Below are 14,608 nucleotides of genomic sequence, written 5' to 3' on the forward strand. Positions count from 1 at the left end.
ACACTCTCACTAACATATCTTGCGTGTGAGGACTCTGGTTCCTCCTCCTTTAAACAAAAAATGCGTTACGATTTCTACAAGAAAACAATCTTACAGCAAAATAAAACATATTCTTAATGCGTCTTCTCTGTGAGTTTCTCTGTTTGTGTGTATGTGTTGCGTTATTTATGGTTAGTCTACAGGCACCAAGCGCACGCTCCATGATAGACGCATCGTTACGGGTTTTTTTCCTCTCCTTTTTGTTGTTTTATTACACACCTTTAGGCATAGCAAGTGAAAGTAAAAATTAATCATTTTAATTTTTTGGAAAAAAATTTTTGGAAAAAGCGTTTTTTTTTTTCTTCATGAACAGGCTGTACAATAAAACAGAAAGAATAAAAGCAAAACTATTCTCCGTTAAACACCTTCCTATATATTCTTCTTACTTACATAATACCTGATTTGTTGTTGCTTTTATTATAATTTTTTCCTCCCCCTTATACGTCCGTATATCTTTCCTGTTTTGCTTTCTTTTTTTTAATCTCTTTTTGTTTTTTAGTTTTCTGCTTGTAACATTTCGACAAACGGTGGGTTTTTTTAGTTTGATTTAGGAAAGTTTGAATTCTGCTGAAATTTTGTGACACGTGCAGGGGAGTAATATATGTAGAGTGTTGGGTTGGAGGGGAAGGAATACCTTTTGTTTTGTCTTACACACTGATTCCTTGTGCTTCCGTCTGGGTTGGCTTAACCTTCTTCCTCTCTTTACTCGCTTTACATTTTCTTTTACATATAACAGGCAACATTTTCTTCATCGGTTTTTCATCTGCTTCCCATATACACTTGGCTGATTCTAATTCGTTTCTGATGCCAGTTCATAGGTGTGATTGGTTTCGCGAAACTGTACTGGTTGGGTTAAGCGTTACGCCCCTAACCGAGAGAGGTAAAGCAAAAAAGTTGCAGGAATAATAATCATTATTAAATATACTTCCCATAACCTAACGCAATGGCTACCGTGTAGTTAGTAAAAAGTACTACCCACATTTACATTTGACATCATTTCTAGATTCCTTTTTTTGCAGTAGAAATTAAGGTTCATCTTCATACACAAAACAACGCTTTGTTACGCTTCTAGAGTAGCCATATTTGAAGCTGTTTCGTCCATTAAAGGTTTCACATAGAAGCACTGAAATAAACAAAACAAGAAAGTATAAGTAATGATGGAGTAAAACAAAATTTTAAAAATATAACAAATGGACAAGCAAACAATACAAAAGGAAAAATAATAAATATAATTTTACAAAAAACAAACCAAATTTGTAATGTTGAAATAAATTATTCATTTAATCCACAGAATAATTTCGACGACGTTTCTAACATAATGTAATAATTTTTACGGGGGGGCAATGCGGTAAAACTTTTGTTTTTTTGTTTAACTCATCTCTTCTAGCAATGCGAGTACATGCGTTTCTGTTGTTGTTGCTATTGTTTTGCTTTGTGCCAAAGACTTTGTCACGCACTGTATGGAACCAGTTTTTTTTTTGTTTGTGATTTAGTTTTTGTTTTATCTGTTTTCTCTTTTCTTTGCGCGCACTGCAGTTGTGTTATCTATTAGTTTTGCTTGCAATTTGCACCCTTTTCGTACCTATATGTGGTTTCTTTACACGTTTACTGTTTTTTTTGTTTTGCTTTGTTTTGTTTGTCCTAACCTTCACACCATTTTCTTTTCACCATCCACCTGTTCACCTGTTCCATGTAAATTTGTTCGCACTTCCTGTTCTCTCCTCTTTGCTATGTTCACTATTACACTGTAGATAAAGTTTGCTCGGTAAAAAGGTTATCGAAAATATACGTCTTTTAACATTCAGTTGTTTTTTTCTCTTATGAATAAATCAGAGTGCAATTCTGCGTAGTTTGAGTATTGGTATAAGTTTTTGTAATTTAGTTGCTTCTTTCCTGTTGGTTTATTGTTATCCTTTCGTGTGTTTTTTTTTCTTCTTTTTTAGTAGCATGCCTTTGCATTTTCTCGTCCGTTCCTTTCTATCGTATTTCGGTTTGGTTTTTTTTATATGTTTACTATGTTCTGAATCGCTCCACTAATGCTTTGTTTGATGCTTTGAGGAAATTTGATTTAGAAACTAAAAAACCCCATATAAACATGCTACATATTACACACCGATACTGAATTGTTTACACTGAAAAGAAAGGGCTACGGTCATGTTTGCCTTTTAACTTGCGTTCTATTTTACTTGACTTATGCACAATCATAGATTAAGACAATCATGGCCGAGTATGTTTGCTACAATTAACCCCTCGCACTGCTATATGGAGCGATAGACGTTTTTTTTGTTGTTGATATTTGTTTGTTAGTGAAAGTGAATCGCCTCTCGAATTCCCCCTCTCGCTCTCTTGCGGATTATTTATCTGTTCTTGTGTTTTTTGTACGATTATTTCATCTTTGCTGGTAGTGCAAAAGGGTTAAAATAAGATGAAGCTATTTACTTTAAGGTAATAACTTCTATGCAATCTTACCAAGTGCAAGGACAAAATGGAAAAAAAGGGAAACATAAACATTGTATCTTTATTATTTAATGTTGATATGTGTTTAACTATTAAATCATGGACTATTAAGAGCAAAGAACTTATAATTATACACATTTCAACATTGAATTATACAGATATAATATTAACATTTTCCCGATTTGAATAAATCCTTACACATAGTAAGATAGGATGAAAGTTTGTTTGCAAATTAACAATTAAAAATCGTTGTGAACTAGTTACACGTCTTTGTCGTATTATTTTTACGTGGTGATATGAACATGGTGTAATTAAATTTATATACCTATTAAAATGAAAGTGCTTCAATGGTTTGATCAACATTCATTATTGAACGGTTCGTTTTTTTATGTGTTTATCTCTCTTCTTCCCCTTTCGCTCACTCTTTCTTGCTTTCCTTTTTTTTTATTCTCTCTGGGACGTGAGAAATGTAGAAGTGTGTATATAATGTGCTTGGCTTCTCTCGCATATTGTAAAGAAAAAGAAAGATATAATCACTACACTTTAAACCACCGATTTAAATGCCGTTCTCTTCCAATACAAAAGAAAAAATAATGATTAGAATAAGAGCTAATAATAAAGCTAAATGTAAACCAATGATATTACTTTATCCACTATTGCTATATCGATGCGCTACGGGAATTCGGTTGACTTTAGATCCAATCTATTTAACCTCTCTCGCTATACAATTGCCATTTTCACGGTAAAACTCCTACTGCGTAGAAGTGTACTAAAAAGTGTACTAAAAACTGCGTAGTACACTGAGCAAAACAGATTAGCTTAGCAGGTTCTATTGTGGGGATGGAAATGCACTTAATCCGGCACCCAAAGGGAATAATACACTTGAATAAAAATAGTTAAGATTATCCGGATAATTTTGCCATCAATGTGCCGAATGGCGGTGTTTTTAGATACGACATTAACCATTTTTTTAAAATAAGTCTAATGAGCCATAAATGATTTACCTGATCTAGTAGAATGTTAAGCCGATAAGAAGAAAAAGAAAAAGTACATAAAATCATTTCAACAACAAAAATGTTTTTGAACTTCAATTCTATCTGTTTGCATCGCATCAACTGGGTGTTTTGTTCATAATAAAAAAAAACTAAAGAAATCCCTACAATGTGATGTTCCCTACAAATGAGATCCGAATCCAATGCACTGTGTTTTTTGTAATCTGTTTCTCACTTATCTAGAGATCATGATAAATATTTGAATTTCAAAAAAAACAAAAGAAAAGAAAACCAAAATAGCACTAAGGCAGGTTGTAATAATAGCGATTTAAGCTACGTAGAATTTAAATAAATTTAAAAACTCAGCGATACATCATTGATATATCAACAAGCGCTACCTAAGAAGAGGAAAGAAAAAAAATCGATCGTCCCCTGTTATTTTTTTTTTGCATTCAATTGTTTCCCGCTGTTGCGAGACTGCCATAAATTAAGAATTATTCGTGTGATTGTTCATCGTCGCATACCGTATAAATATCTAATACACATGTGTTCACTCAACTTTGCACCCTTTTTAGAGTTCTCTTTACACACACACCCGAACTTCGCCTTCCCGTCCACGTTACGTGCTAATATCTTTCCTATCAAGGCATTGCCTTACGCTTACAGACCGTCGTAAACACGCACTTAGCAAAACCTATTTGCAAACCAGCGAACTTGCAAAAAGAGGAATTTGAAATTTGCATTCGGAAACACGTACACAATTGGGCCGTTTGGTTGCCGATTGATGCATGATGGATCTTATTATTCGAGTTCATTCCTAACGTTGTAGTTTTATAAGCTAAAAAAGCGTTGAATTGTCAATTTCAAACAGCGTCGCCAACTGTGATACGGCTGTTCCCTAGGCTAGCTACCCTATATGCTGTCGTTCCTGAATTTTTGTGGTTTTTTTTTTGTTTGTTTGTTTATATCTCCACACAATCCCTGCGCTACTGTACACACCGGGGGGTTTCGGTTTATTTTTTAAATCGAAAACATTTAGACCAACGCTTATGCGCAAAAAACCAAAACAAAAACGAAAAAAATCCTCCCAGATCGAAATTATTACACCTGCATCACTCGATCCTGCTCATTTCTCTTTCACTCCTTTTCGCGCTATCTCTTGTACACAATTTCTTGTCATAGTTTCGGGATATTTCTCTTCATAAACCGTAGGTAAATATATAGTATATATCTTAAGCTGTCCCCCCTTAAAGTATTATACTGGAATATTTGTTTTTAAAACATCTACGTCATATATCCAAGTGTCGGATTTGTATATGATCTTCTGATTAGTTATCGGTGTACTTGCTCTGTTTGCAGAATCGTGCAAAGTAATAACTTAATTGTTTTTTTTTTCTTCATCATAATTATGTTATTGTTACGGGGCAAGGGCGGGTTTGCGTGGAAGGGGATGGAAAATGGGGTTGGGGAGGAGAGTGTCATGATGGATCTGTTTAATGTGGAGACAAGTTGAGCATTTTGTATGCCCATATACACCCTTCTTTTGTTTTGTTTGTACAATACTATCGCAAAGCGAGTTGGGAATTATCGTTTACCCCGGGGAATTATATCAGGAATTTAATGCACTAAAAACGCTGGTATTTACCAGTGTTACCAATATAGAAGCTGCTCCTAGCAAAAAACAAGGGTTGTAAAAGTGAAACTTATGATAAATGCAAGATCGTTCTCTCGTATAAAAGGTTGTACGAAACGGGGAGAGCTAGTATTTTTTAAAAAATATATATGTATATATCGCAATAAACCACAATTCGCACAATTCCTACTCCTTCCGACACGACGACCCACAAAATTAATAGTTGATTAGTGTTAGTGCATATGCAATGTATATATATATAGTATAAGGTGTTTCCAACCGTTTCAAGGACCATTACCGATCCCTTCTTCCCCCTTTCGCCCTTCCGCACCTTCCCTTTGTAGCAAGCAGACCGTGCAAACGTGGGCACAAACGTAAGTCTTTGTTAGCCACCGTGTATATATGGCAGACAGACGACTACCATATGATAATGACGATCCTCCCCTTCACGGCCCGAGGCTTCTGTATCCGGGTTCCCCTTACGCCTTCGGCGTGACAGGCGTCTGACAGTAAGGACACTCGCGCTGAGTTGTTGCGCACGTATCACAGACGACGTAGTGATTGCACGGCACGAGCGTTACCGAGCGATTCTTCTCCTCACACTTCATACACTTGTTGGCCGTCTCTTGGTATAATACTATTTCCACCTCCTCGATTTCCTCCCGCAGTTTGGCCTACGAAGAAGAGAAGCAAGGGAGAGTTATTTGTAATGCAGGATGGTAAAAGAGAAATAATGTGAAGTTTAATAAATGTTTTCAAATCGTCAGATTCAGATTCAGATTCAGATTCAGATTCAGATTCAGATTCAGATTCAGATTCAGATTCAGATTCAGATTCAGATTCAGATTCAGATTCAGATTCAGATTCAGATTCAGATTCAGATTCAGATTCAGATTCAGATTCAGATTCAGATTCAGATTCAGATTCAGATTCAGATTCAGATTCAGATTCAGATTCAGATTCAGATTCAGATTCAGATTCAGATTCAGATTCAGATTCAGATTCAGATTCAGATTCAGATTCAGATTCAGATTCAGATTCAGATTCAGATTCAGATTCAGATTCAGATTCAGATTCAGATTCAGATTCAGATTCAGATTCAGATTCAGATTCAGATTCAGATTCAGATTCAGATTCAGATTCAGATTCAGATTCACCAAAGCACACAACAAACCCACGGGGTTTAAAAATGTTTCCTACCTGAATGCTTTTCAATTTTGCCAGTGGCATGCCGCGCAGATCGCACGAACGATAGTTAGATGGGCACCCGTTCCCGGACATTTTCATTTGTTCCAACTTTTCCGTCAGTGCTTTCACGTGCGAGAGCGCCTCATCACGTTGCTGCTCCGCAATGGCCGTCTAAGTAGAAAGAGAGAGAAAGACAGGGAGAAGATAAATACATCGTACGATGTGCTGATGGACAAGTGTGCGTACCTTGCGATTACTTTCCTCCATTTGTGCTTTCCATGCTTCGCATGCGGTTGTTGCTTGCAGTACGCGCTCCTCCCAGTTAATCACCTGTTGCTGCTGTTGCTGTGAAGCTTGCTGCTTTTGCGCTTGCTGTTGCTGCTGTGATGGTGGTTGCTGTTGCTGCTGCTGCTGCTGCTGCGACTGTTGTGCTTGGTGATGTAAATGATGCTGCTGCGGTTGTTGCGCTTGCGGTCCCTGATGATGCTGATTATCGGCAAACAGCAAATTCGTTGTATTACTGCTTAGCTCACTACTGAGCGGATTCAGATCCGACATTCTTCTGCGGAAATGGTAGCAAAAAACGCAAAATGGAGTTAGCAAACGCGCGAACGGGGCTAGGAAAAAAAACCGGAGCACCAACCTTATTTCAGGGCTAGCGGACAGACCGTCACCGAGCACGGGCGAGATAATGTTATTCGAATGGAAGAAAAAGTTGTCCGTATGGTTTTGTCCGTACGAGTTGTTGCTAAGCTTCGGTGCGGAACCGCTCCCTATGTGATGCGTCCCGAACGGATCGTGCAAACCGAACAGGTTCGAATGGGACGACGGACTAAAGTTGTGGCCGAGTGAGCTGCCAGGAATATTCACCGGTGCGGATGTGCCTTGCAGGATGCCTACCGGGAAGGGAAGGATGAGAAAACAATAGCGCATCAGTACACGCGTAGGGGCAGAGAATGTTTTGCGCGTCACGCTTACCGGAAATTGAATTTCCCATCGATGAGCCTGGAATGTTAACCGGTGCGGAGCTGCTCGGTAACAGTCCCGATGACATGAGACCGGACATTGAATTCTCGAGACCGTGCATATTGTCACGCCTGGCTAGATCATCTAAACAAAGCCCAAAGCGAAACAAATTGTATTGTACCGTGAAGTTAAGAAACCCATCTTCTATATTACTTACACATTCCACCATCGAGCGGTGAACCAACATTAAACATATTGAACGTCAAACACGCCATACGCTTTTGATGTTCGCGTTCGACCGGATTCAGCGTCAGCTCATGGTCAATAGCAACCATCTGGAAAGGGGGAAAGGGAAACATATTAACTTAACATTTCTAAATCCCCTTAAACCCCGCCAATAAACCATGTACCTGTTTCGGTAGATCCTGGGTAAAATCAATATTCGATAGTATTGAACCAGTGTTGGCACTACCGCTGTTCGCACCCGTTGGCCCACCGTTGCTCAGTAAACTTAACCCGCCGAGCGGATTTCCAGCGTTGTGCCCGTTACCGACCAGTGCAGCGTTGTGCTTCTGTTGCTGCAGATGTGACCCGGGTGCTTTGTTGTGCGAACTGTTGTTCGAGCCGAGGCTGCTAGTGCTAGCGGATTCGCTGCTCTCGGCACTGCCGTTCGGCAGTAGCTGGAAGTAGGAAAAATTCTACACGAATTAGTGTGATATCGTGCGTTCTCTAGCGAAACACGGCTAGCTTACCGTTAAATCGTGGGCATCCTTTTTACTGCCCGATCCGACTACAGCCGACACGAGTGAACCACCGCCAACGTTGCCCACACCTCCTCCTCCTCCACCTCCTCCGCCGGCTCCTCCTCCACCGCCACCGTTGCCGCCGAGTACGCCGGGTGCAATGACACCACCGACGGGTACGCTACCGGTTCCACCACCGGCACCATTACCACCAGTACCGGTTGGTCCACCACCTCCACCGCCGCCACCATCGCCCGACGATAATACAGACGAGCGCATGTCCGATAGGGCAATAGCTTGCGAATCCTCCTCCATTACGATGTACGCTGCAATGAAGAACAAAGTCAGGACATCAAATGAATCCTCCGACACGCCAAACGGGAAGCAAAACCAACTTACGCTCAACGTGCGCGAACGCACAAAATACCGAACGTGGACAATAGCCCGCCTGCTGCACATCGTTACACTTGGTCGATTTATAAATTTCCGGATGAAACTGTTGCTCGGTTCGCGTGTGACAGTACTGACAGTTGTCCCCTGCCTCACAGTTCGCTGGTTCACCCCATTCCTCACCGTGCTTCACGTTCGGGCACGGTGTAGATCTGTGCGGAACAATGTTATCAACACACTTCACACAAAACAAAACACCATTCAAACCAAACTTACCGGTACTTAAACTTTCTCGGACTGCGCCTTTTATCCTTGCTGTTGTGAAACTGCGGACAGGCGTAACCCTGACGGCAAAGACGCGGCGGACGTTTGCACGGTTCCGTCTTGTAGTGCGCCAGCACATAGTTCGTGTCCTGCCATTTCGGGTCCTCGTTCATCAGGTTGCGCTCCTTGTCGAGCACGTTCGGTCCGTTCAAACCCTCGCCCGGGTCCTCCACGTTCTGGAGCGCTTCCAGCTCCTTAATGTCATATACCGGTGGTCGCTGATCGTGTATGCCGTGCGCAAACGCACAATGATGCCCATTCTTTACGCAGTAACCGCGCGCATCCGTGTCGTGGACGCACATGCACGTTTTGTAGTAGCGCAGATGGTACCGTCGTTCGGTATCACCCGCCGTACGGTGTAGAAATGGGCAGCTACAATGTGAAAGACAAAACAAAAAGAAAAACCACAAATTTAGCTACGTTCAATGAGGGCTATCAACAACAAAATCGTTTATAATAATATTTATTCCCCTGCGAAACGATTTAGAGAATTAAAAAACTAAAAACGATTGGCGAGAAATTAGATTGTAACAAAAAAGTAACGATTATTCATTTATTTGATTAAAATCTGTCAAAAAAAAATTTAAACCAATAAATCAAAACAAACATTTGATTGACATTCCATTTGACATTAAATTCAAAATGTCACCAGAAATGCAAACTCAGCCTAATTGGACCACGTTCCAAGTGATTTAAAATGTGGAATGTTTTGGAATGCAAAAAAGGCTCTTTTTTTAGACAAAACGTTTACTCAAAGAAGAAAAAAAAACTCTATAAATAAATTCTCGATTTGATTGTGTGAATTCATTATCAAAGTTGCAGATAGGATTACAGTAACAATGTTTCTGTTCGCATGCACGGTTCGATGTGGCGAAATCTGGCCTTGAAACTTTTAGTCGTTTTAGCTGACCCTTAACATTTATGTTGTGTGCTGTGCATCCTCATCCGAAGGTCGTTTCATGGATCTTCTTCATCTTTGTTATATGGTTTTAGAAGAAAAAACTATCCCGTTTAATGAACTTTCGAGGATTCCTTCACGTTTCGCACTAGTCAGGATAGTCATCCGATACCAAACAATGGAATTGTTTTTCTTTGACTTAATGACCATAGCATGCCATGTTTTCATGTGTTGCTGTCAGTCGTTGTTACTGGAATTGATGAATGGTTCAGAATCAGATGAGTTTCGATCCATGCGGATCTTTTCCTTTCCATTTAGCATAACGACGATGTTTATCATGTAGTCCAGATAAAAAACATTTCCCTTGGGCACACGTTTCCATAGATTCGCCCGCGCTTTAGCCGAATAAGGAATAATTACCAGCAATTATGTGTTTGCTACAATTTAGATTTGTTTTGACAACCGTGTAACGTGGAGAAACGCATGCGACAATTAAGAAGGGCCACATTGAGAGTACGGAGAACGGCGCAGACGTATTTTCAGCGAATTGATTGATTGATGACTTTGAAGGCGGCAAAGGATAGAGGATTTACTTCTACCTCTTCGATTCGTCCACGGTCACGGAACTTAGCAGGAATGTTCACATTTGGCAAAGGGCACGAAAACGGTTCGCCTTATCATGTCCGTACGGTGTCACACACCGTTTGTGTGTTCTCCATGCCGTTTTGCTGATTGTGTTGCTGCTGCTGCTGCAGAATTGTGTTGCATTTTCTAGCATCCAAGCAAACATTGGTTGATTGTTGATGAAATTACATTCCGGTTGATTGGCCGTGATAACGTTGTGCGTTTTTTTTTTGGAGAAGGGAGAACGCCTTGTTCGTAAATGCTAACACGAAATTAATACTGCACACGGAAGCCACAAACTGTATCAGGCAACAAGTGTTGCCGTACAAAATGTTTTCCAACAACAACGCTTTCCACCGGAACAGTGAAAAACAAATGATTACGAACGAAGGGGGCCCTCCCACATTGGAACCGCTCACAGTTTGATTGTTGTAATTGCTAGATTTATTACACTCATTATAGCACTATTATTGTTCTTTTTTGGTTTTTCTTGCCCCCCAAAAAAATTGTAATCTGTTGCATCTTTGTATGGTAGGAGCATTATTGTTTCATTTAAAAAAAACAATTTACTAAACTTTGCTTACTTATTTATTTGTTTGTTTTTTTTTCGCCCTTCATACATGTAAACATAAAAAAGTACTTTTGCTCTTGTAATGTTTTTCCATCGAAAGGGCCCGCACACACATACTTCAACACATATGTTTTCACATGCCAACAAACAATTGCACTGTACCATTGGTTTCCGCACACACGCACACAAACACACACTTAGATTGCCTATGATACGCCATTTACGCACACATTACACGTTTTTTTTTGCCTCCATCCCTTCCTTCTTCTTCGCTTTTGGGAACAAACAAACGCGCAGAGACACACACACACATTCTTACCAGCTGCGTGTAATATAGCAAATTGTGCGCTTATGTTCACGTGTAGCTTGGGTGGTTATGTATGAATGTGCGTGTGTGTATCTCGGTAGCAATAGAAAAGAAAGAAAAACAACCCCGAACAAACGATAAAACGAACATTTGCGTCTTCAACCCAAAAACAAAGATTATGAATTTACAAAATAACAAAGATGGCGCACCACGCATTTTGACACTGGGAAATGCGCGCGGCTGGAGAAAAGAGGGTTGGCGGGGGGTGCGGGGGGGTGATGTTCGTTTGCTAGCGTCGCAATAATCGAAGGAAAACCTGAAATTCTTGGTTATTACTGTATGTTGCGAAGCATACGCTCCTCTCACTCTCTCATGTATCGCACACACACACAAACACAAACTCACCCCCAATTTATGCCCTTCGCGTACAACATAGTTCAGTTTTTTTTTCCACTAAACGGAAAAGTGAACAAAAATTTTACGAACAAAGCTATTTACTGCGAAAGGAAAATGTTTTTTTCCCCTTGTTAGAGAGAAGAGAATAAAAAACAATCGATTTTATTTCCTTCGTAGTTTATACAATTCAAAATACAAAGAAACATAGTTTAAAAAAAAGAAACAAAACATACCACGCAATACGCTGTATTGTTTCAGTATCGTTCGTATTTCGAGTAAAAAAAAACATTTCGCGAAACGAACGATAATTTTCCAGCGTTGGTTTAGTTTACACATTCGCCCTTGGTTACCATATGGTTGCAATTATAATGCAATGAAAACAATAGCAATGTTTTGTCTAAGCACATTGCCAGGTTTACCTTTCATCTTAGCGGGGAAATATGCAAAACACGCCAAACATGGTTCCTTCCTTTGCCAAAAATGAAGCTCACGAAAAACAAAGTCGCATATGATTTCATTTTTCTTACACTTTCTTCGTCGTGTACATATTATTGTGTCGATTTATTACTTTTTGATCGTTTTACGGCAAATGCATTCCCAAACAAGTGTTCATTGCAGACCATGGGAATGCGTTTTTTTCTTCTGATAAATGTCTTCTAAAATCATAATAAATACGACGCACGACGGGCTAATGTTATGGCATCCGCCACAGTAAGTCCTTTGTTTTGCGTTTTGCGTCTAAACGTGTATTTCTGTATGAAGGTGTGTGCGTGTTGATATTGTTGAAATGCAGCGACGCACGCGGAACAAACCCCCCCCGGGGCCCTTCTACCCTCCTCTTTCACCAGGGGGGGAGGTTGTGAGGGTGTTTTTTTTTGTTGTTTGTGTGTCCCCGCATCGAAAAAAAACCGTTTCCGCACACGGAAACGGAGATTACTTACTCGTCCCCATCCGGACAGATACCGGTCGTTTCGTCATACTTCGGACAGTAATTGTCCGCACTGTAGTTGAAGGAACCGTCCCGTCGGCGAACCGGACGCCGCCGCCGCTGGTTCATAAAGTGCCAGTTGAAGCAGACGAACGGCCGATGCTGGTTGCATTTGTGCTGCAGAAACGATGGGCACTGTTCGACGCGAAATTCCTTTAGGTAGCTGGATACACCGGTACCGCACAATATGCACACCGGGGGGTAGGGGTTGAAGGGGAGGGGTTGTGGAGAAGAAGAAATAAAAAGAAAAGAACGTTATTAGTCGATTTGGCATAAAAGAATAACATACGCAGAAACAGTGCGAAACACACATTCCGGTTTGCTGTGACGTTTCCGCACACAAACACACACATACAATGGTGGAGAGCAAATAGGGGTGAAGAGAGGGTGAATTTTGGTGTTGGCCACACGGGGACAATGGTTTGGGATCTGTTTTGGGAATGCATTTTGTACATTTGTGTTTGAACATTTGTACACAACTGTTCCTGCTTTGTCGTACAACATTTTTGGCGCTTTTGTGCCACAATAAAACAATATTTATATGCATGTGTGTGTGTGTGTGTGAGATTGTTGTATTTTTATGTTGCATGCGAGGTGTGTGTACGCGTGTGGTCGCCATTACCAATATCTCCCAACCCTCACACCCCTCCCCTTTCAGGTGACCAAACACTCTCCCCCACTCCCCTTCCATGATTCTTTCTTTGCTCTATCCACCCGCGTTGTGCGTGGCACGCATCGTGATAGACGCTCGTACTTACGTATAATGGTTTGGTTTTTCCGTTTGCGTAGTAAACAATGATTTCGTTGGATCAGTTGACGCCATTTTTTTATGGTTTGTTTATCCTGAATTTTTGCGGGCCGGGGGGTGGGCAAACGGGAAGCTGGATTTTGCAAATGCTCTGCACGAGGAAGAGGGGGCTGCTGGCGCTGTCTCTACTAGAGCATGGTAACATGCGAATAACACTCCAAAAATTGCGTTTCTGCTGCTCCTTTTTTTTGTACGCCTTTTTGTAAACCCGCACGGGGGGTGGGGGGAGGGCTTAACGCTTGCGTTGTGCCTTTTTTTTTGCTTAGCTTCTGTGCTTACTTTCCTTCTCGCTTCTCGCACCAAAAAAAACGCTTCTTCTAACACACCAGGGCGCTTCTTTGTCACATCTGAGCGTTGGAACCGCACACCATCATTTCCCCGTGCATAAGGCTGGCTTTTCCCCGTGTTCCCGTGTGTAATGCAGCCGTAGCACACACACGGTCAATTGGTACGCCCTCGCGTGCAGGGGGACAGATTCACGGTTCTGAAGGGGGAGGGAAAAACTCCAAACCAGGGGGAAAAAGAACCTAAAAACTGCTACACAGCGTTTGTTCCTTTTTGGGCTCCGTCGGGTCAGCCACGATTGCAGCAAACAATAGACACAACTTTCCTTTTGCACAATATTTCAATACACGCGCATTTACAAAACGGTACACAAACATTGACCAAAAAACAAAAAACCTTATCCCGCAAAAACGTGTTACACTTTCGAAAAAAACTATACAGAATATATATTCACTTTACAACATCGTTCGCTAACAAAACTACCGCTGCGTATGACAAGACTTTCGTGTGTATGATGATGCCTGCTGGTATGATTTTTCGTAGAAACTATTGTAAAGCCTCACGGCTTCATTCGCTTCTTATTTTCGTGTGTGTGCCAAAAAAAAGAGGCTTTCCTTTGCCGAAGCTTTTATTGCGGTGTTGCCTGATGAACGGCGGCCATTGAGCCTTTTCGTTCAAGCGTTATATAGAGAAGTAAATAATATAAACACGCAGTGGTTCGCTGCAAGCCTCCTTTTGGTGTGCTTTTAAATATATTATCATTATCAGTAATTGAATTATTACGATTAAAACATTATCTAACTCGTCATTTAATTTCAAATCAAATCATCTTCATCACAAATGAATATTCTTCAAAAACTCGAAAAGGCCTTTTGGATTATTTGCTGCTATAAACCTTGTGCGTAAAATATTTTCTTTTTCGAGTTTGTAAATTACCAAAAACCTTTTTCTTATTTTAGTATTGTAATTAATAAAAAAATAGTAATTTTTTCTACAACA

At 40.5% G+C, this 14,608-nt stretch overlaps 2 protein-coding genes across 2 annotated transcripts in view; one reads left to right on the top strand and one right to left on the bottom strand.

Moving 5' to 3' along the window:
* Positions 1–14,608, top strand: part of LOC125762959 (protein gurken-like) — a 153,456-nt gene that overhangs the window by 101,613 nt on the left and 37,235 nt on the right. The gene's annotated exons all lie outside the window — the stretch shown is intronic.
* Positions 1,989–14,244, bottom strand: LOC125762610 (RING finger protein unkempt). Its single transcript, XM_049424925.1, has 12 exons — positions 13,275–14,244; positions 12,470–12,679; positions 8,685–9,104; positions 8,418–8,620; positions 8,028–8,344; positions 7,686–7,973; positions 7,493–7,610; positions 7,288–7,419; positions 6,953–7,205; positions 6,556–6,871; positions 6,322–6,480; positions 1,989–5,795 (listed from the first exon to the last, which is right to left on the bottom strand). The coding sequence occupies exons 1-12, from the start codon at positions 13,337–13,339 to the stop codon at positions 5,601–5,603; spliced, it is 2,676 nt and encodes an 891-aa protein (XP_049280882.1). The 5' UTR covers positions 13,340–14,244; the 3' UTR covers positions 1,989–5,600.

Source organism: Anopheles funestus, chromosome X (assembly GCF_943734845.2).
Source record: "Anopheles funestus chromosome X, idAnoFuneDA-416_04, whole genome shotgun sequence".
Lineage (NCBI taxonomy): Eukaryota > Metazoa > Arthropoda > Insecta > Diptera > Culicidae > Anopheles > Anopheles funestus.

Excerpts from the sequence above, each read along its gene's own strand:
- LOC125762610 (XM_049424925.1), bottom strand. The coding sequence starts at position 13,339 with ATGGCGTCAACTGATCCAACGAAATCATTGTTTACTACGCAAACGGAA. Across the intron at positions 6,481-6,555 it reads TGGAGGAAAGTAATCGCAAG|ACGGCCATTGCGGAGCAGCA; the intron begins GTACGCACACTT and ends CTTTCTACTTAG. Across the intron at positions 5,796-6,321 it reads CAAAATTGAAAAGCATTCAG|GCCAAACTGCGGGAGGAAAT; the intron begins GTAGGAAACATT and ends TCTTCTTCGTAG.